Raw genomic sequence first — 26,157 nt, forward strand, 5'->3', positions numbered from 1 at the left:
TATTAGTGTACAGTTCAGATTCTGGATGAAGAGAGAATATTGTTGCACCTATATATTGCTTCTGAAGAGTTTTCAACTCCTTTTTGTTCCTTATCTGTGCTTGCCATAATTGTTACATAAAACATTCCTTCTAATACAGTATAAAGATTATATATCTGGAAAAAAAAGCATAGCCTTCACTCTCACTAATGTTGCCACTATAAATGTTAAAGGTAGCTGAAGTACCTTCAACAAAACATAGATTAAAATTACCTAATTTTCATTGCACACGAACTACTTAACAACAACAGGATTTTCTTCCCATTCAAGATAGTATCTAGTGTACCACGAGGAAATGCTGAAGTAGAATACGCTTTGTGAGTTAGGTTTCTAATTCATCAACAAACTTAGTGTTTGATTGAAGTTCTCATTGGCAAAGACTCTCTTTTCTTTTTGTATATTCCTGCTGCTTGTTGTTCTACTTCCTCCCCGTGGAAGATAAACTAAGGCTTATATGTGGTGTTATGCTTTTGATTACTATTAACATAGTAATTGACATATAAAACATATGTCTTACACAATTGACCATAAACTAAGATACTGTGATATCCACCATATCACTGTTATAAACATGTATTTACTGAGTAGCATTGAGTAGTATTAATTGATGCATCCATGACCCTGCATTCTCTTCTCATGTGTGTGGATGCATGAGAAGGAAAAGTTTGCATTGCATAAAAATAACCTAAAGTTGGATCAAACTGACTATCCATTCAACTATATATACACACATTGTATTTGATTTTTTATAACCTGTGTATTTAAACATTTAATTAAAACTTTATTTTGTTAAGAGGGGCAGAAGTGCCTGATAAAATGAATTACCGATATCTTTTTCATTCTTAGTATGAAAGCAAATGGACCATGAGAGAGGCTTTTGTAAATAATTTTTCAGGGATAAACCTAGTCCAATTTACTCTCTCACAAGGAGTCCTATTTAAGGCACTGATTCTGGAAGGTACTTAAGTGTGTGCCTAATTTTATGCACTTGACTTGTCTTATTGACATCCATTCGATTAGTCACATGCTTGATGTTAAATACAGGCTTCAGTAATTTTGTGAATTGGGGTTTGAGTCTCTAAGTATGTGTCTACACTTCACACTAAACCCCAGGCTCTGACTCAGGTTTGAGGCCAAGCCCCCTTCAGTCCACACACAAATCAGTCTGACTCAGATCAGATTGACGGGTGGGAGGGGGAGAGGGGATCAGAGTCCATGTCCCACTGTGACTCAGATCCAAGCCTTGGCATTTTGCACTGTGGACGCAGCTCGAGCTGCAGGCCTGAGTTAGAAAGTCTGTGTAATGAAGCATGGACATTTGTACAGCCATGAGGCCTGGGTCCAGCAATTGTAAAACCAGATTTAAAATGCAGCATGAATGCTCAAGACCACAAGCCCAGATCTCACAGACCTGGGTCTACAAAGTAGCGTAGACATACTCTAAGACAACACTAGTTAATAAAAATGTTCACATGAGTAAAGTAAGCATCATTGGTCCTGAGAGTATGTAGGGTAGTTTCCAAGCTCAGTATTGGTATTTCAGTACTCAATTTAGTACTTTCATAGGTATGTACACAGTACCTTCCAAACTCAGGTTAATGCTCTATGAAATGTCACAGTAAAATGCAAAGCTGGGTGAGTATGCCTGCTGTCAACAACTGGTAAAACCAGGCAAAACTCAGTGAATCCAGCAGAGTTTAGCTCTGAGTTTTGAAGTCTTCCAAGCAATAAAGCAACTTTTGAAACAAAACAAAAACAAAATAAGAGATTCACATGAACCTCTGTGAACGAAAGCAGTTGAGTTGCTCACAGTTCCCCACATGTATGGCTTTTGTCCAGTGCTTTTCCTGTGCTGGAACCAGCTGCCATTTTTAGGAAGCCAAAAAACGCCATTTCAGCACAGCACAGCTTTAGTACTAAAACAATACAAAGCACCAAGTACTTAAATCACGGGACTATGTGGTTACAGGTGCGTCTGAGTCATTGTTTTAGCAGAATTAACTTTTTTCAAGGTATGAAATGTTCCCAAGCTTACTAAGTTGTCTATTTTTACATACAAAACAGTCTGTCAGAAAATAAATAAATAAAACACTAATCTATAGGTTAGTGTATTTTATTTTTTTCTGACAGTGCTTTGTGTGTGTGTGTATACACACAAATATAGATACATATGCTAATATATACCTATTTTCTATATATTTAATATGACTATTACACATCATTCTTTGGCAAAGAAGAGGAAAAAGCAGATACATCTTACCACTTTGATTCTTAGAGCCCAAACCTCAATCAGGCAAAGCCTCTATTGACTTTTGGGTGTTCTTGCATGAGAGAGTACTGCAAGATCAGGCCCAGAGTTTAACTGCCATATAGTTCTATTAACCACTATGTAAAATGAAAGTAAAGTTTTTGAGTAGGGTCTTATTGCTATAAAAGTAAAAAATGACTTGTAAAACACATGGCAGTAAAAGTGGAGCCAAAGCTAGAGGGCTACCAGGCAGTAACGATTCTAAATTGGCTTCTAATTTGGTGCAGTTGGAGATGCTAGGTTTTATGGGTCTTAAGTAACATTTTCATGTAATGCTACATACAGGTTACCAGCAAAGTGATAGGAAAGCGTTAAAAAAAAAAAGTCTCGTAAATAGAATATATAGTACCAGGTAAAAGAGGCCCTAGTGATTATAGATTCTTATTAATCCTCAGCTCCATGAAGATTTAAATTGCATTGCTTCACAAAGTTTACTTAATTCATAATTATTAGTATTGAAAAAAACTGACCGTGCTACCCCAGGTGGTAATGTACTAAATACTGTATTGCTTTAATTGATTTGGAGTATGTTGGGTTTTAATATAGCAATTTTCTTTCCCCAAAGCAGGAGCAAGAGACAAGTTATACTATTCTGAGAGCAAGAGGCACTAATGTTACAATCAGTAGCCTCAAACCTGATACCACCTATGTCTTCCAAATCCGAGCCCGAACAGCAGCTGGATACGGAACAAACAGCCGCAAGTTTGAGTTTGAAACCAGTCCAGATTGTATGTATTATTTCAAATGACTTTAAATGTTTTCCTGCCAAACTGTAGACTGATTTGAATGGCTAGCTTCATTACTTCTCTGATTTAGCAAATGCGATTTGTATTTATGATGTGTCTTTCTGGGTAATATTACTATATAATTTTATATTTTATCCTTAAAATTGAAATATACCACAAAGAGTATACTGTAAATAGTTCAGGAGGTATTTTCTTCCATTCCCTACCCTATATTATTCCTGTTGCCAAAGTTAATATGGTCCTACGCTCAATGGCAGCTCCCGCTGAGGAAGGAAGTCTGATACAGTAAAAGCCCCATAATGTCATAATATTCCAAGCCTGTTGTTTCACTCCGTGTACTGTAAAATGCCGTACTCCAAGAGAATGAGGGTCTCATTTTTCCTCTGTTCTCATAAGTCAGTGCATAATTCTCATCACTGAGGAGCACAGCTACTTGCCTTAAATAGCCATGACGTGAATTTGGTATAATCAGGAGAGGAAGAATTGTCTTTCAATTAAATCCCAAGTCTGGACTTGGGCAATCTAGGTTCTATTCCCAGCTTTGCCACCAAATTTCTGTGTGATCTTTAAACAAGTCATTTAACACTGTTGCTCGGTTTTCTCTTTTATAGGGTGGAGGAAATACTTATCCACCTGACACTTGCCTTTATGAAACATTTTGAGAGTTTTAGATGGAGCTGCTATAGAAGTACAAAGCTGAGCTATTATTTTATCTACTGCATTAGCACTGAAAGAATTGGTCCTATTTGAAGTCTGAAAGTCTAAAGAGACAATTGAGACGTGTTTTAAACAAACACTGAAAACTATAGTGCCCAGTGTACCTTTCCTGATGTTTCTCCTCTGATGAAACTTTGGGCCCAGTTTTCAAATAGAGGATAGGTAGTAGCTTGTCCAAATACTACATTTAAATTCTAAGGGCACATATACACTTAAAACATTGCAGTGGCATGTAAGAATGTTACTAAACTGAGGACGGCTTCTCCTCCTTAATCCACCTCCATGAGGGCAAGTCTATGCTACAAAATTAAGTCGACCTACGTTAGGTCAAAATACAACCACTGCAGTAATTAAATCGCTTTTGCATGTTCACTCTACACCCCTTATGAAAATGAAACTTTTCGCCAAACCATATCTTCTCTTTTTTAAAAAAAAATGTTCCTTAATTTTTTTTACAGTAACATTTCATGAAAAGTTTAGCTTGTTTTTCTTCAGCGCAGTTGTCAGTTTTTGTTTGTCATTTGTAATCTGTTCTGTGGCCCCTTTCAGCCATGCAGCCCATTTTCTACTGATTATTTTCCAGGGTGTTTTGCCTTGCTGGTTTTGACTAATCAGCTTACTAACAGGTGGATTTTTTTTTTTTTTTTTTAAAGACTTATTTCAAAATGTTAACCAAAAAAAGAACTCATTAAAACAAATCCAGCTGAAAATTTTTCAGAATAAAATTTCAATCAGTGAATTGAATGAAAAGGCTTTCAAAGGATCACCCTTCCTGCAATTCATTTATGTATTTGGTTTTTTGATCAGTTCTACTTAGAACAAACTCCTCAGTAACTTCATAATCATTTCACACGATGAAATGTGTTGCTACAGATATTGCTGTCAGTTATGCCCATTTATATTAGAAACATGCACTAAGGGTGACATTCATCCAGTGTGCAGAGTACCAGTTCCACGCCAATACCCCACATACACGGGAGCGAAGTGGCACACAGACCTTGTACTGGTCCTGTGCACAGGTGTAAATGACACCCGTTGAACATAAAACGAAGGGCTAGTCTACACTAGAAGTGCTACATCAGCACTGATGACACTGCACTGCTGTAGTGCATCTGGTAAAGATGCTCTATGTCGATGGGAGAGATTTGCAGGTATGAGCCCTTTGTTTGTAGTTGGGGCACTGGAGAAATTAAGCATGTGCTCTGTTAAACTGGGGCCTCTGTTCTCTCTGTGTTTTATAGTTACTTTCAAAAGACACGTGTTAGAGCTGCCCATCCAGATGTTAGCTCTATCACCGCCTTTGCGCTTGAAATTAAAGCTGACATTTTCTCTGCTAGGAGCTGCAGGTGCCTGATACCTGTAAAAGTTAGATAATTTATTTTGGTGCCTAAATATGGATGTAGGTGCCTAACCTTTGACATCCAGGTTTGAACATTTGGGCCAGGGACTCTTACCCACTGAAAGCATGAAAACATATTTTTTTGGAGAAAATGTCAACAATCTAACTCGCTAAATATAATCCTCTCCAGTGTTCAGCCTTGATTAATTTGTCATACCTATGAATTTGGTGGTGTGTGTTGGGGAGAGAGTCAGGAAATTCCAAAGACACAACATGACTTGGGATTATACCACAGATACTGTAGTGGTAAATTTTACTTATGGGCTTGTAATAAGGATTGACAGTCTGAGGTTTAAGAAACTTTCTGTTCAGAGACTGCAATGTCATAAAAATAAACACAGAAATTTAGCAATCGGCCAAATGGTCTTGCACTTGACATCCTTTAATGTTTCTGATATGTGAGCTATTTTTCCCCCCAGCTCTTATTCTGGGAAATAATTGAGTTCCTTGTTTTAAAATCACTTAGTTTCAAATGGTTATCATGGTGACCTTCAGCTTTTAACATAACTGACAAACAAGGAGTACTAAGAAGATGTCATTGATGATAGGAAGTGTGTGATAACGGGCAAAACATTACTTGTGTTCATTCTAGGTTGCTTTTAATACGATTAAAATATGTACAAACTGAAGATGCCACTGCAAGATAATCAGAAAGAAGCTGACCCATAGCTTTGGAGAAAATGTGACAGGCCACAGGCCAACCATAAATTTATATCACAGTAATAGGTAGATATCAAATCGTCTCATAATTTGATCACAATTACTAGCCTGCCAAAGCCATACAAGCGCTGTTGTATGTCTCTAATCTATGGAACATGAGCCAGGACATGCCCATAACGCATAGTGACTTCTTTCCATGTGGAAATTGAGCCCTCACTAAGGAGTTTTTCCCCGTTGAACCTCACAGTGCGTTATTTCCCTGAATTAATTTACAGATCCTTTCTATCTTGGATCTCCTTCTCTCCATTTCCCTCTACTCAACAGCCCACAAACTTGTTGCCCCAGTTTTGAAGAAGGCATCTTTCCCATCAGATTTCTTCCCAAATGCAAAATTATGATAATAATCCCTTTCCTCAGAGGATATTATGGGGCTTAGCTCACTAAAGCTCTTTAAGATCCTCAGCTACAATATCTTATAGAAATATAAATAACAATAAGTATTGATTTGCTTGGACTTCTTCCCTAAAAATGTCATCCTTACTCATGAATGACATTAATTGATATTATTAGCATCAGCATCCGTAACAAGAACAAAAATAATTATCATCATCAACCTTTGGAAACTTGCACAGGCAATAAGGTGAAACTTTCCCTTTCTCTCCACATGTTTGTATGTGATGAAGATTTACTTACGAATGGGGCAGGAATATGTTTTCAAAGTTCAGGTCAAAGCAATGCAGTGGTTACTTAATTTATCAGCTGCCCTGGTTTTCTACACTTGTGATGTGTTTTATGCTGCTTTGTTTTATTTATTTGTACTATTTTGTTTAACTTTCCAGCATTCTCCATTTCCAGCGAAAATAGCCAGGTTGTAATGATTGCCATTTCAGCTGCTGTAGCAATTATTCTCCTCACGGTTGTGGTGTATGTCCTGATTGGGAGGTTAGTTCATCATCTGTCTTACACATTTACTCCTACTCCCATTTTCCATCATCTGCCAAGGGGACTTGATAAGCACAGTCAATCAAACGCTGTCAGGCAGTAGAATAGCTGGAATTCACCATCCCCTTGTGTGCAACCTACCAGCTCAGAGCACTATTGCATAGTCTGTAATGACCCTGATAACAATAGCAGCACCAATCATATAGTAGTTGTTTAAAAAAAATCCTACAAATACATTTTTAGGCAATTGTAGAACTAAACCGTAGGGGTAAAAAAAATCAACAAATCCCCTCATTAGTCAATTGCCTTGAATTCCCTGAGAACATAGCTTGCCTCTGTAGGGTACAGAGAATGTAAATATCATTAAACTTTCAAACAGACATTTTATTCTGTTTCCATATGCAATTAGCATACAAAGTTTTATATTTTTCTTTATATTTTTTCTCCATTGCTTGTAGATTCTGTGGCTATAACAAATCTAAACGTGCTGATGAGAAGAGGCTACATTTTGGTAATGGACATTGTAAGTTACTGAAGGCTCAATAATTTCCTGTTTTATTAAGTGAATCCCTAAAACAACTGATGTTTTTCAGATTTAAAAAAAAATTAAACTAACAAATTGAAATGCAATTAGGAGAGAGGGTTTTTGTTTTGTTTTTTTGGTGGAGAGTTGTTCTCCCCATTAATTAATCTTTGTTTCAACTTCTTCCCTCCAGGGTCAGATTAGTAATGAACAAAATATTGTTGGTTGTGCTCAAATGATTCATGTGATTAGTAATACTACATTGATTCAGCTGTGCATTTCTGAAATGAGAAATGTCACTTCAACTTCCTTATTATCAACCATTGGTGAAATTTAAATAACATTTTTCCTAAGCAAAAAACAAAAACAATGAATCCTGTCTTGACAACTACTCAAGGGACCAACAAAAATAGTTTGCCTGACAAAGTTGGTCTGCTAATAAAGTTCGATTTGAATTATGTTCATTTTATTGAAGGAGATTTTGGAGCAGTTTCTTAAGACAGGAATGCCTGCTAAGTGTGGTGTCATTTACAAATTTCACTGTGCTTAAAGGACATGTTCTGCGTAATGTCTTAATACGTGGAAGCCAGCTGACAAGAGTGAAGAATTTAGTTATGCTCTCTTAGGGCTTTATCCAAATCCTGTTGAAGAGAATGGGAGTCCTTCCATTGATCCCAATAGTCTTTAGATCAGAACCTTATTTTACAGTCACCAAACAGCAATTTATAAATATACAAGACTTTGTCTGTTCTAAGGCCTCTTTTGGACACCTTTTAACTTCTTAAAGCTAATTGCTCAAGTTATTTTTGTAATGAGAGAAAAGAACATGGTTTCTGAAGCCAACATTCATAAAAAGTTGGATTTAGAATTTATTTTCTCATGAATTTCTTAAAATTTCTCATGCACTTAGTCCATTTTGAGAGTAAGTCCATAATCTGTTTTTAAACCGCTTCATGCACAAATGAAGGCCCCAATACAGCACTGAAAAGAATATCGTATCTTGTATTTATATAGCAAATTGCATTTTAAGGTTATTTTAGTTTATGCTTAAATGGTTTTCCTGTTTGTTTCCTTTTGCACATAGCACTGACACTACCATCTTTACAAGACAGTGGTTTGGAGTAGTAGTTACTTGCATCCCAAGTAAAAATTGAATAACCTTTTTCCACAATAGTGTTTCCCTACAGTAGCATTAGGAAATTAGAACTGCTTCCTAATTACAGTCACGATGGGGCCCTTGATGCTTGACAGTTCATATCATTCTTTTTGTCTGGAGCCATCTCTTGCCCCAGTACCCACGTGCATTCTCTCTCTCTCTCTCTCTGCCTCCTGCTCTATTTCATGGAACACACAGGCTGCGATATCAGACTGTTTAATGCTGCACGCTGACAGCTAACAAACTAGGCTTAAACAAGCTATATAGTTGTATATGTCCCTTAACATTAATGCTTCACCACTCAAATTTAATTAGGCTATAAAAGAAAAGCAGCCATTAATGAAAAGTGTCGTGGACAAATAACCGGTCAGGGTTTGCTCCCCACCCCACCCATAATGGAAAGTCACAATTACTATTCTTAAACTTGTCAGTGCACTTAAATTCCTGCTTTAAATTGGTCTTTGGCTATCTATGTACTGTTTTCTGAGTAGTGCCATGTTGATCTTGAGGATATGGTGAGAATCCAATAGGTCACGTATTCTGAGCTTTGATAAATTTACTGAGAAATATTCTAAAAGGAGTAACTGATAATATACACATATTATAGCTGTCAAGATGTTTTTGAGTGTGTGTGGCTGTTGAAACTTTATTTTTCTGCTATTTTACAGTCTGACTCAAAGAAACAAAAATTCTCTTGTATTCACTGCAAGAGGATAAAATAACTTCCATAGCTGTCATAAACTTTCTGCATCTTAAATACAGCAGCTGCTTTATTTCAGTTGGTTTATTCAGAATTACTTAAAAAAAGCTCCAGCCATGAACTATTCCCGGCAGCCTTATTACAAATCCTATAATAGTACCTCAAAGGAGAAGAAATGTTTCACCTACTCAGATCCTCTCCCCTTGCCCTCTTTAGCTAAGCCCTTTCCACTTTTTGCTACCCTTAGGGCAATTCATGCTGGTAAAATGGAAATGTAAATTATTACATTTGCACAGAATGAGCTGTAAAGTAGCACAGCTTAACACATGTACATGTGTTTATTATCTGTTTTTCATGACAGAACCCAGTTACTATAGGGTCTGCCCTTAATTATTGGTGTGAAGGGATTATTCTCCTTGCAGTCACCAACACCTGATCTTGGGAACCTCTGGGGTCAGCATTTAAAAATCAGCAGCCAAACCCCCCACAATGCAGAAGCTTTTAATTGTTGTTATTTTTATTGGGGGTATGAGGGAGCCTGTAACATACATTCAACATGGATGGAAAGGACCATTTACAAGATTTTTTTTACCAACAGCAATATACGGCCAATTACTTTGTCTTTTACTTGTGAATGATTCTTTAATCATCAGACCCTTTGGGGAAACACATTCAGCATTTAATGGTATACACACACAGCCCTTCTGTTCAGAGTATGACTCTTAGTTTGCATTGTTTTGGAGGCAATTAGCACGGGAACTCATTTTTCTAATTTCTCTGTCAGTTCCAAGGCCAATAAATCTCCTTAAAATTGATTTTTCATAAGCCTTGCAAGAAAACATTTGTGATTGCTTGTTAAATTAATGCCACACTCTAGCTGATGTTAGAAAGGTCTCTTTTCCTCCCCCATCTTCGTCTTTCTCTCTCTCTCTGCATAACCACTGCAAAGCATATTTTAAGTGGAGCACAGGGCAATATTTGACACAATCTGTAGGGCCATACTTAGAAAGAATACTCCTGAGTGTGGTGGTGATTTTACTTCTTGTTAAAGAAACATCTTAATTAAATTGTACGACTGGCCCTGTATTCATTTATCAGATGCAAGCAGGACCAGCCCATGGCTAGCAGGCAGGGGAAGGGAAATAAGGGGATGGTTTGCCTCCAGTATCATTGTCTGGAGGGAGAGGGAATCTGGAGTGACAGGGCATTTCCCCTCTCTCCAGCCCTGCTGCTGGCTGGAATAATGAGGTCAATTTGTGACTTGCCCCTAAAAACCATACAGTCCCAACCATTTATTTGTTTCTACTGCTTATCCTGGATGAACAGATAACCTCAGACCAGAAAACTGCAGAAGGGAATAATATAATAATGTTGGTGTCAGCCTTATTTGTCATTAAAACTAAACAACAACAATAATCTGCCACTATCCTTATATAGTGCCAATTATTTGCACTGTGTTTAGCATTTGTTCATGCATTGCCTGGCTTTTCTAATGCATCCAATTGGAAGACTTAATGTATTCGGAGGTAAAAGGTTTGAAGTTAATATTCTGTGGAATCTTTTTTTCCCTTAAGATCTCTTCAGGTTACACTGCAGTATTATCATATGTATTTGAGGTCTTGCCTCTGTGTGCTACTCCAAAAAAAGCAAGTGTAAAGAAGGATCTCAACAGAGAGAGAACTTGATGATATTGAGCTTTAATATTCAAAAAGTAGCCAAGTTTATCAAGTACAGGCGAGTTTAAGAGCATCCTTTCAAATCTGAAGGTATCTACATGCAAATAAATGCATTAATGAAGGGAAAGGATGTATTTGTTTCTGAGTTTCAAGTTCATGTCCATGTAATGAATTCCTGAAGTCTCAGAACTCTTCAAAAGCAGTTCATCACATGTTCAATCTGAGGAAGTAATGTGCCATTTTATCACTATAGTGATTTGCCATGTTCATATATTGCAGTTTATCATCTCACTCGCTTTCATAGTTATGAATAATTAAGCCCAAATAATGTTTTCTCTCTCTGTCTCTCTCTTTTTTAACAGTAAAACTCCCAGGTCTCAGAACTTATGTAGATCCACATACGTATGAGGACCCCAATCAGGCTGTCCATGAATTTGCCAAGGAACTAGACGCTACTAGTATATCCATTGATAAAGTTGTTGGAGCAGGTAACAGCCACAATCAATGTCAAATTAAAAGACATAAGGGAATATCCTCAGTATATTACTCTAAATCTGTATGCCCGTTTATGTTAATGGATACCTGTGACTGGACCTATTCAGACAGGTATGGGTTAAGTGTAACAGTAGAATTCTCTCTTCATAGCAACAAGTGAACAGTTATTGAGGTGAAGTTGAACAGGTTAACAAGCTGACTTTAATGCATGTGAAAGGTTCTGGATTGCCAGCTCTGGACACACATCTGTGGTTTTTCTCCAGAGCGCACACAGCACAGACAATAACATGATCACTTTCCCAAAACTGCAACTCCAGCCTCTTTCGGAGGCAGAGAATGAAAGGCTAGTTTGGACTCCATGCCCATTCAGTCCTGAGTCTTTCTTTGGAATCTGTCAACATGGGAAACAATGCTGACTGTGAAAGTGTGTTTTCTTATATGGACATATGACTATTAGTACTGGACTGAAACCTCAAACTTATTTCATATGGGTCACCAAACATCGATCAGACTGCTATAAACTTTGGTCACTGGTCTGGATTTGAATTAGTGATTTAGGAGTGAAGGGCTCTCTGTCCCATAACCGATTGCCGGAGCCATACAGATACTTGAATGTTGGTTTTAATAAAAACAAACAGTAAAAATGGGTGGATTTCAGAGAATGAGTACAAAATTGCAGAATATCTCACTGAATTACATTATCCATATTGCAATGTAGAATGTAAGACATTATACGATGAACACTCACGCCTTCATGCACAGTGACAGAATATGGTTTGTCTAATCAGAAAATTAGCATCTTAACTTTCCTCTGAAATTAAATCATTTGCATGATAATCAGAATCGGTTTTTTTAATCCATTGAAAATTACCAGATAGTCTCTGATTGATTTTTATTGCTTTCTTCCAACGTTGTTCCCTAATATTTTACTGTTCTCATTCAAATTTTGTGGAGATTTCAGAAAGAACAGACTTCTGTTGCATGACAAAAGCTTTGATAGGATTTTATTTTTTTTAAAAAAGAGCCAAGCAAGTTCATTCAGTGCACCTCACAACTAGCCCCTAAAAAGAAACCTCATGCCTTTTTTTTTTGCTGCTACCAGAGTGAGTGTGAAAAAGTCAGATTCTTTTCCACAATGGTGAATGTTTTTCTTGCTGGTTTTAATTTTGCCCCACAAGAGTGCACTGTTCTCCATCATCTTCAATAAAGGCAGTGAAGCAGTGTGCACACTATACATAGATGTGGTAGAAGTAACCTGGGGGGAGGGGGAGGGAGACAAAAAGAGAGAGAGAGAGATTCAAAACTCCAAATTCAGGAGCAAATTGTGTTTCTGTGAAGCTGCCCACAGTTGTCCGGGACAACCTTATGCTTCCTTATGAACATGTTAGGCTCCATGCACCATAGAAATCTTACAGTTGTATTGCTTCTGTTTTTATGTCATATATATTGCTCATTGTTATGATTTATTTTTACTATGATGCATATGGATTGAACAGTAAACTCGGTTTTTAAATTGGGGGGAGCAATCTTGTACTCAAAGGAGCCTGAAAATAAATGTATGACAAAGGGGAAGAAGGAGAGACTGTATTTAACCCCAAAAAAAGAAAAGAAAAGAAATTCCTTTTCTCATTCCATCCCAGTGGAAATGGCAATAGGTTTGGCCCTGGAAACCTGCAGGTCCCTTGAGATCTATGTTGATCTCAGAGGAGCTAACAGAAGCATGGATGAGGTCTTTTCCCTGAGTACTGCCTCTAGTATCCCAGGTCCCATACCAGCCTGATGGCAGCATGTCTCTAACAGAACCCAAATTTCATTAAATACCCTGGAGAGTCTTCTGTGGAGTCAGGAAGGGGGCAGCGAGCCATTGAGCTTGCATTCCCTCTATCCACGTCCCCAGTCTCTTTTCTATTTCCATACGTGGAGGGGAGCATTCTGGCTCCATTTTAAATGCTATTTGAGCCAATGTCTTGATGTTTCCTTTCATATCAGTCACCTTCTTTACAAATGCGAGTGAGAAGGGAGGAGTGAAGTGCTGAGGAAATTGCATTTAGAAGCAGTAGAACTGAAAAAGAATTTCTTCTAAACATGAAATTAAGAAGTAGACACCAAACTCTGAGAAGTAATTTTAACATTCTGGTGCAATTCTTCAAATGGTTCCACAGGGTTTTAGCCATATGACTTTAGTGGGAGGAGTAGAGAAAGACCCCCTTAACCCTGTTACTTTGAAAATATATCCCTCCGTGACAAGGAAATGTCTCTGATGGAACCTCAAAAAATATATAAGGGATATGAGTTAGAGGCTGAGCATCAGAAAATTCAAATTGGGGCCCCATGTTTCAAGTTTTCATCAGATTCATTCCTTTATTTAAAACAGTTTACTTATTTGTAAGCCCCCAAATGCAGCAAAACATTTAAGCATGTGCTTAAGTTCCATTGGTTTAAAAGGGGAGTTAGACTCACGGTAAGGACTTTATTTCTTGACTGAGAATGGAGTCATGCAAGTGCTTTGCTGAAACAGAGCCTAAGTGTTTGTGTTTCTTTTAAAGTTTGGACAGACATTTAGTATAATGTCCTATTAAACAATGCCCATCTAACATTTATGAATTATCCACTCCCTTTTCATTAAAGTTTGCAGTGCATTAATTATGCTTTGCAATATATGTCCATGAGATCAGTGAGGTTCACAGAGTTTATGAAACTTTCAGCCTTGCTGCTTCCCCAATCTGTGGTGGAACTGGGATGTCAGTAGGAGATCCATACACAGTTGTGGAGTTTTGATATAAAAGACACCCACATAAAGGTAGTAACCAGTTTCAAAGACTCATCTACTATTCTTCCCCTGGGTCTAAATTCACAACAAAACGCTGATGCAGTGAACAACTAGTTTAACAGGAACATCTGGTATTCCCTGAGTTGATTTAAATCAGGTATTGCCCTTCCAATAATACCTGTTTGCATTCTACTGATAAATAGACATATCAGACTGAAGGGCAAAGTAATGCAGTCTCCATGCATGTGGCCTAAATAGGAAGTAATACTGAAGTATTTCAGGAAAAAACACTGGTATCCTTTCTTAAAACCTACCTCACAATATCTGCTCTCTCAGTAGTATACAAAGCCCCTGCCTTCTAAACTTAGATAGTGACAGCTCTTATTTTCAGCTAGAATTCAGTCCATTTTTCTCATGTGGTACCACTAAGTGGATACAGATTAATGGTTCATAGGAAGAAGGTGTGGTGTAATCGTTTTAGTCTGCTTGTCAGTATGGGTGTTGGTTAGCTGGTCTCTCACAGTGCCCATCCTATACTGTATGCTAAGAGACCAAAGGTTGATCCAGTTGGCCTACCCCAGGTGTCTTGTTATACTCTATTCAGAGATTAACTTGTTTTTCTTGGTAGCTCAGAAAGCATAACGGTGTTTACATGAAAACCCGCAAAATTGTTTTATGTAGGCAAACTCAATATTCACAGATGAAGCAGGCAACAGAGGGGGTCCTACTAGTATGTGGTCTGATTTTCAGAGGTGTTGAGTGCCTTGCCGCTCCTATTGGCTTCAATGAGATTTGTGAGTATTCAGCACATCTGAAAATCAGGCCAATAGGATTTTCAAACTGGGTTGGAAATAAGAATATTGTACTTTTATAAATCATCTCGATTCATCTTCTGTCAAGTTGCCTAGTTGGTACAAAAGGATACAGAGAGATGAAGGACATCAAGTATAACTTTTCCCTTCACAAAAAAAAAAAAAAATCACACCATCAAATAAACAGCTCACTCCTGACTCTGGTCGGAGATGAAGGACGGCTTGCCTGAATGCCCAGCTTGCTGAAACCATAAATCTAAGCCTCATTGGCAGTGACCAAACAGTAGTTGTAAGAGACTAGCTTGTTATAACTTTGCAGACCATTAAAGCATACAGAAAAGCAAATACAAAGCTAGGACATCACAAGATTTATTGCAAGTCTTTTTTTTTCTTCTTCTTGTTCTAAAGTCATGCTTTGGTCTTCCTCTCACAGGGTGTTTGAACAGTATTGAGCCGAGGGTAAAATCTGAACTGAAGCACTGTTTGCTCTTAATAAAGCATACTGGCAGTTTTAGCTTGCAGAGCTTGGGGAAGGAAGTTTGTGTGAATTCTGGAACAGAATTTAGCACCCCACAGTACTTAGAAATTATTTAAAACAATGGTGATGATAAATTGCTGCCATGTGATAGATGTTTGTTGGCCTGTGTCACTTAAATTGGTGACCTATGTTAATTTACAAGGAGATAGGCCCATACGTAAAAATCCAAAACAATCTCATTTGGCCCCATTGTTCACAATCTCTGAAGACAAGTCAAGGGTTTTGTGGATATGGAGAATCACGACCCTGTAGCCCTAGAGTTGATACCTCCAAGTTAGAGTGGAGGAACACTGATGGGTAGAAGTGGAGGAACTTGTAATGATGCTGCCTGTGCTGTTAACTCTCCTTTGGATAAATAAAGGGCTCCAATTACCACTGCTGTCAATCTAGTAAGCGTGCTTCTCTGAGCACTAAATCCATTAAAACCAACACACAAGATAAAAGTTGGACTGACAACATTTTTTCCCACACTTCCCTATCATTTTAGTGTCCAGAAACATTCCCTATCAGCTCAGTGATGTTAGAATGAATCATTGTGGTCCAAAGTCCTTTTGTTGTCCAGAGGTCTAGATAATCCTACTTCACGTTGGATTATTATATTGTAACTAGTAAGAAATTCAAGTATAAACAGGATAATTGTTCTTAACATGCTGTGTCATTCACAAACAGGAACAAAATTCCTGATTGGCCTGAAAATGAACTAGTCCAGATTCAGATCTGTAGCTTTTGTTCCTTTCCAAGCCAAACTTTTCTACCCAAGAACATCTGACTAATTATGATAGTTAACTGACTGATTTCCATTTAAATCTAAAGCATTTTGAGGAATAGAGCTGACCAGATGCTTATCAACATAGAATGAACATTAAAAAAATAGCGTGCATCTTTGGCTTGGGGGAGGATCTTAGTTTGCAATTCCATTCTTGTCTGTTCAACAAAATGTTTTCCATGTCTTTTAACTAAACAACACGGGGGAAGTCTCATGCACTTACTAGCACAATCATAAGATATAAAGGAGTGGTCACATATGCCTAATGTGCAATGTATGCATATTTGTTCATTTTCCATTTTTGCTACATTTTTTCCTGAATTTCTTTATATTGCCCAGAAAAAAGATGAATTTTAGAACTTGGATACTGTATGCAGAGTTCATTACATTATGTGAAATATTGCTTGAAAATATTTGGAATTTAGATTAGTGAGAGTCAAAATCAGCTGCTCTAGCAGCTTTTATATACTATATTAATTGATTCAATTGTTTAATGGCTTTTATATTCATTAAGTAGATGCAGAATTTTAGTAAAGGATGAGTGAGATTACAACCTACCAATTTGTCCACACATTTTGTGTTTGTCAAAGTGGAATATGAGAGAAGTTTTTTGGAAGGGTCATGCATTTTAAATTAGTTTTTTTTGTTTGTTTTGTTTTGTTTTGTTTTGTTTTTGCAGACATGCCCGTAACACTGAACAAAGTTGGTTCAGGAAATGATGAATAAAAATGTTTAGAAAATATCTAGCATTTTCCATCTCCAGATCCAAAAACACTTCAAGAAGGACTCAGTCCTGCAAACACTTTCAAGTGTAGTGCTTATTCATAGACCCATAGCAGTCACACTATGGGAGTTTGCAAGATCAGGTCCTAACTCATGAATATTATCGAAGGGAATGTCTGCATGGGAAAGCTGCACAGTACTGCCTTCCTTTTTCTGGCAGATATTGCCAGGTATCCACACTCAAATTGTCTTATAGTGGTTTATCTCACCACTTAAATTGAAATAATTAAACTGCTTTGAAATCAACTTAACTCTGTTTTGGTCAGAATTATATCAGTGCTAGGTCCATGTGGATGCGTCACTGCTTTGCTATAACTACACCAATTCAATTAGACTCCCACTGCTGTCCCACATTACATCTATTCACACCTGAAGTTGAACTCTCTGCCCCCATTGTTCTTGGGACATCAGGAACTGTGAAATAGCGTTACCCCAATGTTACAGATGAAGAAATTGGAAAAGTTACGTCAGTGGCTGAAAGTCTCATACTCAAATCTCAGGTTCCTGACCTCTAGTCTTGTGCACTAAATATACTGCCTCAGTGACTTTTCTATAATGCTAGACTTTATTTCTGAAGTTCCAGTTGGAATAATTAGATTTCACCTTTTGTCTCCCCTCCCCCTTGCCAGGTGAATTTGGAGAAGTGTGCAGTGGGCGCCTAAAGCTGCCTTCTAAAAAGGAAATTTCAGTGGCAATCAAAACCCTGAAGGTTGGCTACACGGAAAAGCAGAGAAGAGATTTCTTGGGGGAGGCAAGCATCATGGGACAGTTTGACCATCCTAACATCATTCGTCTAGAGGGAGTTGTCACCAAAAGTAAGACCTTAGAATATATGTCATCTGTGGGAGTGCTGAACAGAGTTTAAATAAACTAGCTTTTAAAAATGTACTTTTTGAAAACCCACCAGATTTGTTTTATGCAGTTGCATTAGTAAAATGTGTTCAAACGATTTCACTCCTCTAAAATTCTAACGACAGAAACCTGCACCTTTACATTCATGATTTACATTAAATTATCTCAGAAGCTGGCCACAAATATTCAGATGAATGGGACAAGGTAAGCTTCCATTGAGATAGCGTGTGCTGGTGAATCGGTGGCCAGCAATGTTGTTGGCCTGCTACAGGTGACTCTGTGCAGAATTGACAGAGACTTGCTGCTAACAAGCTATTAGTTCACCCAGATACTGAAAATCAAATGCCGAGGGGCACGTGCAGAATAAATTAGGGAGTGCAATGTCAGAAAGAAAGATAGTGTTGTAGCTAAATTATAAACTGACAGATTGTACTAACCAGTTTAGTAGTCTAGAGCTAATTGCTACAAAGCAGTGAACAGGCTTTTGCTGATAATCTCTGTGGAGTTGTGAAGCCTGATTTCCTAAGGTTTTCAAATTGGATACAAAACAATGTGCATCATTTTTAAGCTAAATCATTCGCTAGCATCATTAGCATAGATTTAATAAACAGTCTCATGGTATTTTTGCAATTATTAATGATGTTTTTAAGTGACTTTGAGTGCCTCAATTTTTGAGTTCCCATCTTGAGTCTCTGCCTGATTTTCAGAGGGTGGGGGTGCTCAGTACTTTACAAAAAGGAGGCTTTTCAAGATGCGTCAAGTTGTGCATTCTAACTCAATAGTCACTTTTAAAATCTTGACCCAGAGCTTTAAATCAAAACATGTATTTTACTAGTAATAATTTTATTACTGCAGCAATTTATTTTATTACCAAACAACAGACATAATTCCAAATCTGCAGCTAAACGTACATTTTTCATTGCCATTTATGATTTATTAAAATCACTTGTTAGATTGTGTTGATAGCAGGTTGAGATCCACACTGGAGCCCAACCTAGGAAAGCATGGCATTTCAGGAAAGCACACAAGATCTCCTTAAGTTATGCACGAAAAGTATGTGCTAAAGTGCTTTCTTGGATTGGGGCGTTAGTCTTAAAACAATAACAGAAATAACCAGCTTCATTCCATGCTGATGTTTGTTGAGGGGGTAACAAGGGAGGATACCCATGCTCCCACCCCCCAAGCTTGTCATGCACCCTGGAGGTGTGGAGGGAGGCTGTTGAGAAGCACTCTTTAGCCTTCAAAAAAAGCTTTGCAGGTGGAGAACTGGGGATATGAGCAGGCTGGATGCTGTTGCACAGGCCTGCTGATTGCTGAGCTCCTGCTAGCCCTACAAAGCTTTTTGATTGCTGCCTTCCCATGTCTTCTCCAGCTAATTTCATCCCCTTTCTGTTCTGTCTCTCAGATGTCTCACTTAGGCAACTTCTGTCTCCCACTCGGAGACTTTGAAACAAGAAATGAAGGAAAAAGTTAGAAAGGGGAAGGAAGGGAGAAATAAAAATACCAAGATTGGTTTTGTTTTGGGGCTGTGAAAAATAAATACCGCAACTCCAGCTGTACTTTTTGAATTGGAAATACAATGTAAGGTCTACCCTCCTGGAATGGTCCTGTAGGAGTTAATAGGAATGAGACCACAAGGGTTCTATAGGAATTACTCTTAAAAACCTATAGAATTTGATAGAAAATGATATCCCTGCTTTAAAATGATATGGGTTAATTTGAAAATTGTACAAACAGATTACCATTCCCTATTTAATTCTATAGGAGACAGTCAATAAAACAAATCCCTGGAAGGAGCAATTTTTTTACTCTTTCCATGAGTAGCTTTGCTTGGAGCTGGGGTGGGGGGGCTTTTCCAACTTTAATGGATACAATTGGTTGTGTACTTATTTTAATAAATGTTTCTGCTGTTTTTAAAGTTGCTTGGGTGAAGTTTTATGAAATGTGTAAAGGTAACTCCAGAAGTTCACAACTGACTGGAACAAAGGGCTCGTCTACACACTTAGTTGATGGCAAGCTGGGATGTAAATCTACCCCACACTAGCCTGCCACACGCTAAGTGTCTGTATGGACCGTCGTGCGGCACACTCAACGTTGCCTGGTGCCATTTGATATACTCCCCTTTTAAAGCAGCAGAGATCAAAAAATGCTACGGAACTCTTAGTGCATGCAGGCCAATGTGTGATAGATTTACACAGCTGTTCCTTGAGAACTAGGGCCTTGTCTATGCTGGCAGCAGCATTTAAGATACGTGTAGCCACACATACCAGCGAAAACTCTTAGGCCTTGTCCACACTTGTGTGTAGTTACATGTGACAGTGAAAGGCTCTGTTGGAGGTGGCAGCGGGGAAAGTCTCCCGTAGTGGATAGCTGCTGGAGCATTTCCCCACTGCCTCCCCTCGTCAGAGCCTTTCTCTACTGCTGAATCCTTTCCTTCAGCAAGGAAAGACTTCAGCAACTTCTCATTGCTGGAGCCTTTCCCCACTACAGGGAAAGACTCCAGCAGTGGGAAGGCAGCAGGAAACCACACTGCTAAAAAATAGCACTATGGACAGGGAGGGGACTGCTTGAGTATGTAGAGAGCCATGAAGGGTACATACCGTAAGGTTCTGGAGCGTCTTTACTCTACTCACCTAAGCAGTGCCTCCCTGTTTACAGAGCTATTTATACCCGTGCTGGGGGGAAAGGGAGCATGCAGTGTGTATACTCTACATGCTGCCATATGTGTAGCCTTTTCTGTTTGTTTAGACAAGCCCACAATAATCAAATAAAAGTAATCAAATTCAAAAAAATCAGCAAGTCTGAAAATGAACAGTATAAAACTGTGTAGATCAATGTAAATTATGTCTAATTTACACAGTTCTAATAGAAATATTGTATCTGGGTTTGAACTATCAAAACATGCTTTACTTCCTGAGATAACAAATAACTTATTCTTTGATTTAGATCTCACAATCCAAGTAAATCTGAAAAGGCTGCCAAATCTGCCTATGTAAATCCCAGGTATCTCATGCTTATGTGTAACGAGCTACTCTATAAAGTCAGCGTTGCATTTTGAATTCCCAGAATTTCTTGAAATTTTGATGATGGTCCTCCGCACACAACGAAGCAGAGAAAATCCCTTATGTTCAGTTGCACTAGATATTCCACTGGCACTTCTGAAAATAATTTTTTTCTTTGAACACACAATTCTGTGCATCATTGGCTGCGTGCATGCTGCAGATCCACTCTTTGAATAGCTAACTCTTGCTTTGCTCTTATGCAAGTGGGTTTCAGCAAGTTCTCTAGTCAGTTGTTATATTCTTGGTTTATTCGCAATAGGCTATTAACCATTTCAATAGCAGGTGTTAAATATCAAAGATTCGTGATATAGATGGTCACATTTAAGTATGAAAACGCAAGATTTGAGTCTCCTATACTTTTAAATCAGCAGTGACCTAGGGAATATGGCACATTCTTTAGATACTTGAATAGTGAGATTATAAATTGGAAAAATAATGGATTCTTTCTTTCCAGTTCTCCTTCCTGGAGATTCCTTATATGTATTTTGGAAGCCTTACAAAATTCTGCACATCCATTCTGGTGGGGTGAATTTTTTTTTTTTGGATGGGCAAATAAAATATCATTTTTTCATTAACAATCAGTCCTCAAGGTAGTGGAACACGAACACACACACACTTATAATAAGTATTATTTATTCATCTAGAGCCCATTATTTTCCTGATTTATCTCACTATTCAGGATACTTAAAGAAGACATTGTGTCCTCTATGTTTCTGCCTAAGCTGGTACATTTTAATGACAATTTTGCAATACTGTATAATTATTATTTAATAGCAGTTATATAGCATTTAACAGTGTCCTAGCCACTCTTCAGGCAATGAGTGGGAGTTTATTTACAGTCAGTGGTGGGTCTATTTGTGGAGAATTTACAGAATCAATCCCAGTATGTGTAACATGATAAATAGACAATGCGACTCTTTCTTCATTAACCAAATTATTTTTGACAGATGGCCCTTAGCAATGAACTGACTTTTCATACTGATCATAACCTTTGAAGCAACACCTAGCAATTTCCAATGACTACCATATCTAAAAGTGAGCGCTTGGAATCAGAAGTACATGAACTAGCATGGGGCAGTGTGCCTTGCAATGCTCTGGAGATGTGATGTAGTCCATTAGCTAAATAAGACCTCGATTCTTTGTTCTAGCACTGAATTATTCCCCCGTTTCATATTTGTTTCTGTTCAGAACTTTCCTTCTACACTGGTCTCAAGGGTGCCCTATAGGCAGTAGTCTTAATAGCCAGCACACATGTTCTCCTTAGTTTACTAATAATTTACGGCAATTTGTAGCCTGTTAGTATAATAAATTTCTGAAACACTGTTGACACAAGTTGTTATCATGTATAAATGGCTGCATTTTGATAAATGAATGCAGAATGTTCCTTTGAAAGTATGCAGCTTTGCTTTGGAGCATATGTTTCTGATTACATGTACATTTCCAACCGAATGTGGGTGAAAACTTGCACTCAATGCACTCAGCATATGGGAGGACACATAAGAGACGGAGATGTTGTTTTAATAATTTGAAAAGTTTTTCTTCTTGCCTTAACTAATCTTAGACTTCTGACACATCATTAAATTGAATGTGTATGGTTACCAGGCATTTGAAGGTGATACAATACTTCAGTTTCATAAGAGTATGAATTTATCCTATAAACTTTGTGGATAGCCTAGTTATGATCCATTTTAGATTGAGAATTTGTAGTGATGCTGTCAGTCTCCATAAGTTATCAGTAACATTTTGCTGTTAGTGTTACCAATAACAATTGTTTGCTTTTAGCATATGTGCTGTCTTTCTGTCTTACTGTACCTTGCCTGATAACCTGATTGCAAACAGAAGGTTGTTAGAGAGTCTTGTCTCTCTTAAACAGGCTGAAGGGCTGCAGAATAATTGAATACAAGGTCAAAGTTGTGGACACACAGATTTTGTCCTTCCCAGTTACAGCAACAGGGATAGGGAGACAAACTACTGTATGTCTCTCATGATGCACTATGGTCATGTTATTGCCATGATGCATGTAATGTATTCCTGCCAGGACACCCAGGAGAATGGAGGTATGAAGCACCCAAACTACAACTTCCACAAGTGGACCCAGATTATTGCTGAACTGACCCAAAATGAAATATTTTGATTTGGTTCAACAAAATGAAATATTTCAATTTGCTATCCCCAATGAAAATTTTAAACAATTTCTGCAAAATCTAATTTTTCCTCTCGCAAATGTCAATTTTGTGGAAATTGCATTTTCTGGAGAAAAAAACAGTGGAGAGTTTTCAACTAGCTCTAATTTTTACCATTTGTGCACCTTTCTCTTTGTGATTCTCATGCACTTAATTATGTTAGATGACACTTTGTGGGGTGGGACCACTGCTCACCCTCAGGGCTTGTCTAATGACCACTACAGGGGTGTGATTTCTAAATTGCGCTAACATGTTGCATATTCATTGGTTTGTGAGACCCTGCTGATGCACACTAATGGTTCCCTAGTGCACTTTAATGTAGTATTCTTTCAAACAGCACTACATTAAAGCATAACAGGGAACCTTTAAGGCACACTAGCAGAACCTTTTCTTTTTAACTACTGATAGTGTATATTAGTAAGGTTTACATTTGGGGTTAGCAAATATTCTTGTATATAAACAGAGAAATGTATACTAATCTTTTAAGGTGATTTTAAAAGAGGACCATATACATGAATCCATTATGTGAATTCAGCTACAGTACCAGAAGTTATGGATGAGTCAGAGGTTAGGGATGGGTCAAGAGAAAAAAAAACAGTGAGGTCAGGAAAACTCCAGGAGATGGGATTCATTTGTGTGGCACCCTCTCCGCCAGAGAAGCCATTAAGAGCAGCAAGATCAGGCAGAAGGAATCTGCCTGAGCAAGAGTCATGAAAAGCAAGGTCTCAGTGCTGTGGAAGCTGTGCAGCTGACTAACCTACATATGTGCTTATGAGAGGATTGTTACGGGTAAGTTAGTTGGATACCGTGCAGTGTTACCAATTATCATGATTTTGTCACAAGTCTTGACATATTGGGTATTTTTCTTAAAGCCCTGGATTCTGGTATCAACTGATTAGATGAGAATCTCAGCTTTCATTTAAAAAAAAATATTTCTATCCTTGTTTTGGCAAAGAGAAGTTGGGAAGTGCACCTAACAGCTCAGAAATCCAAAGAAGAATTGAAAGAACCCATGTTTTAAAATAATCTTATGATTTTTAAGCCAATCTCAGGAGTTTCTGAGGCCTGACTCATGATTTTTGAATGTTTTCGATTAGTAAATACTTCATCTTACTTATGAGTTAATTGTTTTGTTCATTTTTCATATCAAGGAACTTGAATGTCTGCTCATAATGCTTAGGCCACAGTTGGGCAAGGTACTTAATCACAGGCCTATCTTTAAGTACAAATAGTCTTATTGAATTTAATGGGAATACTCACATACTTTGAATTAACCATATGCTTAATTACCTTGCTAAATACACACTCTAGTGCTCTATTTATGGTAATTGTTAGTTTTCTCATGTGTCATATTCCTTAGTCTCAGACTGTATCTCCATGTGTGAAGGGTAACAATGTAAAGGGTATCATTTAACGATAATTTTGGCAATAGATCAAGGAACTATCTGAGCATATTATAAATGTCCAATTTTAATGAAGTAGGAACTCGTGCATAAAGCGCAATGTCTAGATAAATTATGTGCCACTGTGATATAGTTATTAATAATTAAAGCTCTTTAATGTATTATATTTTGACCCATGTATTGATTGCTGCATTGTTTGCTCTATAGAAGACACTCTAAGAAACAGGGGAAAGAGGGATTTTCCCTTAGGAGGCTACATGGGTCGCTAAGTGGATTAGTTAGTGGCTTCTTGGGTTCCCAGGTCATAATTCAGACCAGAGCTGACCACAGAGACTGAAATGATGTGCTCTGGAAGCAGTCATCATCATGAGTGTGGGATTGGTTCTTTGCAGAGTACCCTGATGCAACACAAAGTCAACATATAGGACCAGATTCCCAACCACATCCAAGCTCCTAGATGTAGAAGGCAGCATATCAGTGAGCTGATTGTGGTTCCCTGATCCTAAACTGCCTAGCCCTGGTGCAAATTAAAGTTATAGGGGAGCAATTCCAATTTACATCAGTGGCAGATTGGTCAAAGTGGAACTCCATTGTGGCCTTCACACAATGCCCTGCCCCACTTCCTTCTCCTATGCTGGGTAGGATGTGTGGGGGAGGGGACTGGTGCAGTAGGCTGTACATTGATAGAGAGTTTCCATGCACAGGAGGAATTCTCCACTGGCCTTTTCCTGTCACTTTATGACTTTGCTGATCAGAGAATCCACCCTATAAAAAATAGGGGCCAAGATATTATAGCCAGTGTGTTATCAGAGAGAGTGTTTAAATACACAGTAGGGATGCTCTTGAATGGAGGCACCACTAATGTTCTGTTGTATGTACGTTCCTTTACCACACTCATTACCATAGTACCTGTTATGGGCTTTGTATCATGCGTGTGACTGTGGTGTAGTGCTACTGCAAGACAGAAATGCCAATACTTACACTTTCTTTCTTTATACATTAACGTTAAAAATCACAATCGCCTAGGCTTAGCCCTGGTATAAGTGGATGCATTTCCATTGGCTTCAGTGGAGTTGCATTTACTCTTTCTTTTTCGAATGCTTGCTCATGTCGATTCCAAGTAGGTGTGAGCACGCCGCATACATAGTTGTCAGAAGGTTTTCCCCCTAGCGGCACCCATTGGATCAGTGCGGGTGCCCTCTTGAGTGGTGCCTCTATGGTGCTGTATATAGGGCCTGCCGACCCGTTCTCTCCTCAGTTCCTTCTTACTGCCCGTGACGTTCTTTGGAGCTTTGTTCATCTCTTGCTTCAGCAAGCGTTCTTCAGCATTTCCATGAGCTCTGATCCCTCTTCCTACGTTCCATTTGGGGTCACCTACTTGGAATCAACATGAGCAAGCACTTGAAGAAGAAAAAACAGTTACCTACCTTTCATAACTGTTGTTCTTCAAGATGTGTTGCTCATGTCTACTATGAGATCCACCAGCCTACCCCTCTGTTGGAGCCAGCTGGTAAGAAGGAACTGAAGAGGCGAAGGGTCAGCAGGGCCCTAGATACAGTGCCATAGAGGTGCCACTCCAGGGGCCCCTGCACTGACCCAACAAGTGCCGCTTGGGGAAAAGCCTTCC

At 38.3% G+C, this 26,157-nt stretch overlaps 1 protein-coding gene across 7 annotated transcripts in view; it reads left to right on the plus strand.

Annotated features, from left to right (window-relative positions):
* Positions 1 to 26,157, plus strand: part of EPHA3 (EPH receptor A3) — a 550,981-nt gene that overhangs the window by 478,629 nt on the left and 46,195 nt on the right. For all 7 annotated transcript variants that reach the window (XM_067546251.1, XM_067546250.1, XM_067546247.1 and 4 more), the window contains 5 exons: positions 2,913 to 3,075; positions 6,709 to 6,811; positions 7,270 to 7,334; positions 11,229 to 11,354; positions 17,660 to 17,845. In XM_067546251.1, the coding sequence (XP_067402352.1) occupies positions 2,913 to 3,075; positions 6,709 to 6,811; positions 7,270 to 7,334; positions 11,229 to 11,354; positions 17,660 to 17,845 (643 nt within the window). The remainder of the gene's footprint in view (positions 1 to 2,912; positions 3,076 to 6,708; positions 6,812 to 7,269; positions 7,335 to 11,228; positions 11,355 to 17,659; positions 17,846 to 26,157) is intronic.

Source organism: Emydura macquarii, unplaced genomic scaffold, assembly GCF_026122565.2.
Source record: "Emydura macquarii macquarii isolate MOO-44397 ecotype Brisbane River unplaced genomic scaffold, CSIRO-AGI_Emac_v2 contig_1119, whole genome shotgun sequence".
Taxonomy (NCBI): domain Eukaryota; kingdom Metazoa; phylum Chordata; order Testudines; family Chelidae; genus Emydura; species Emydura macquarii.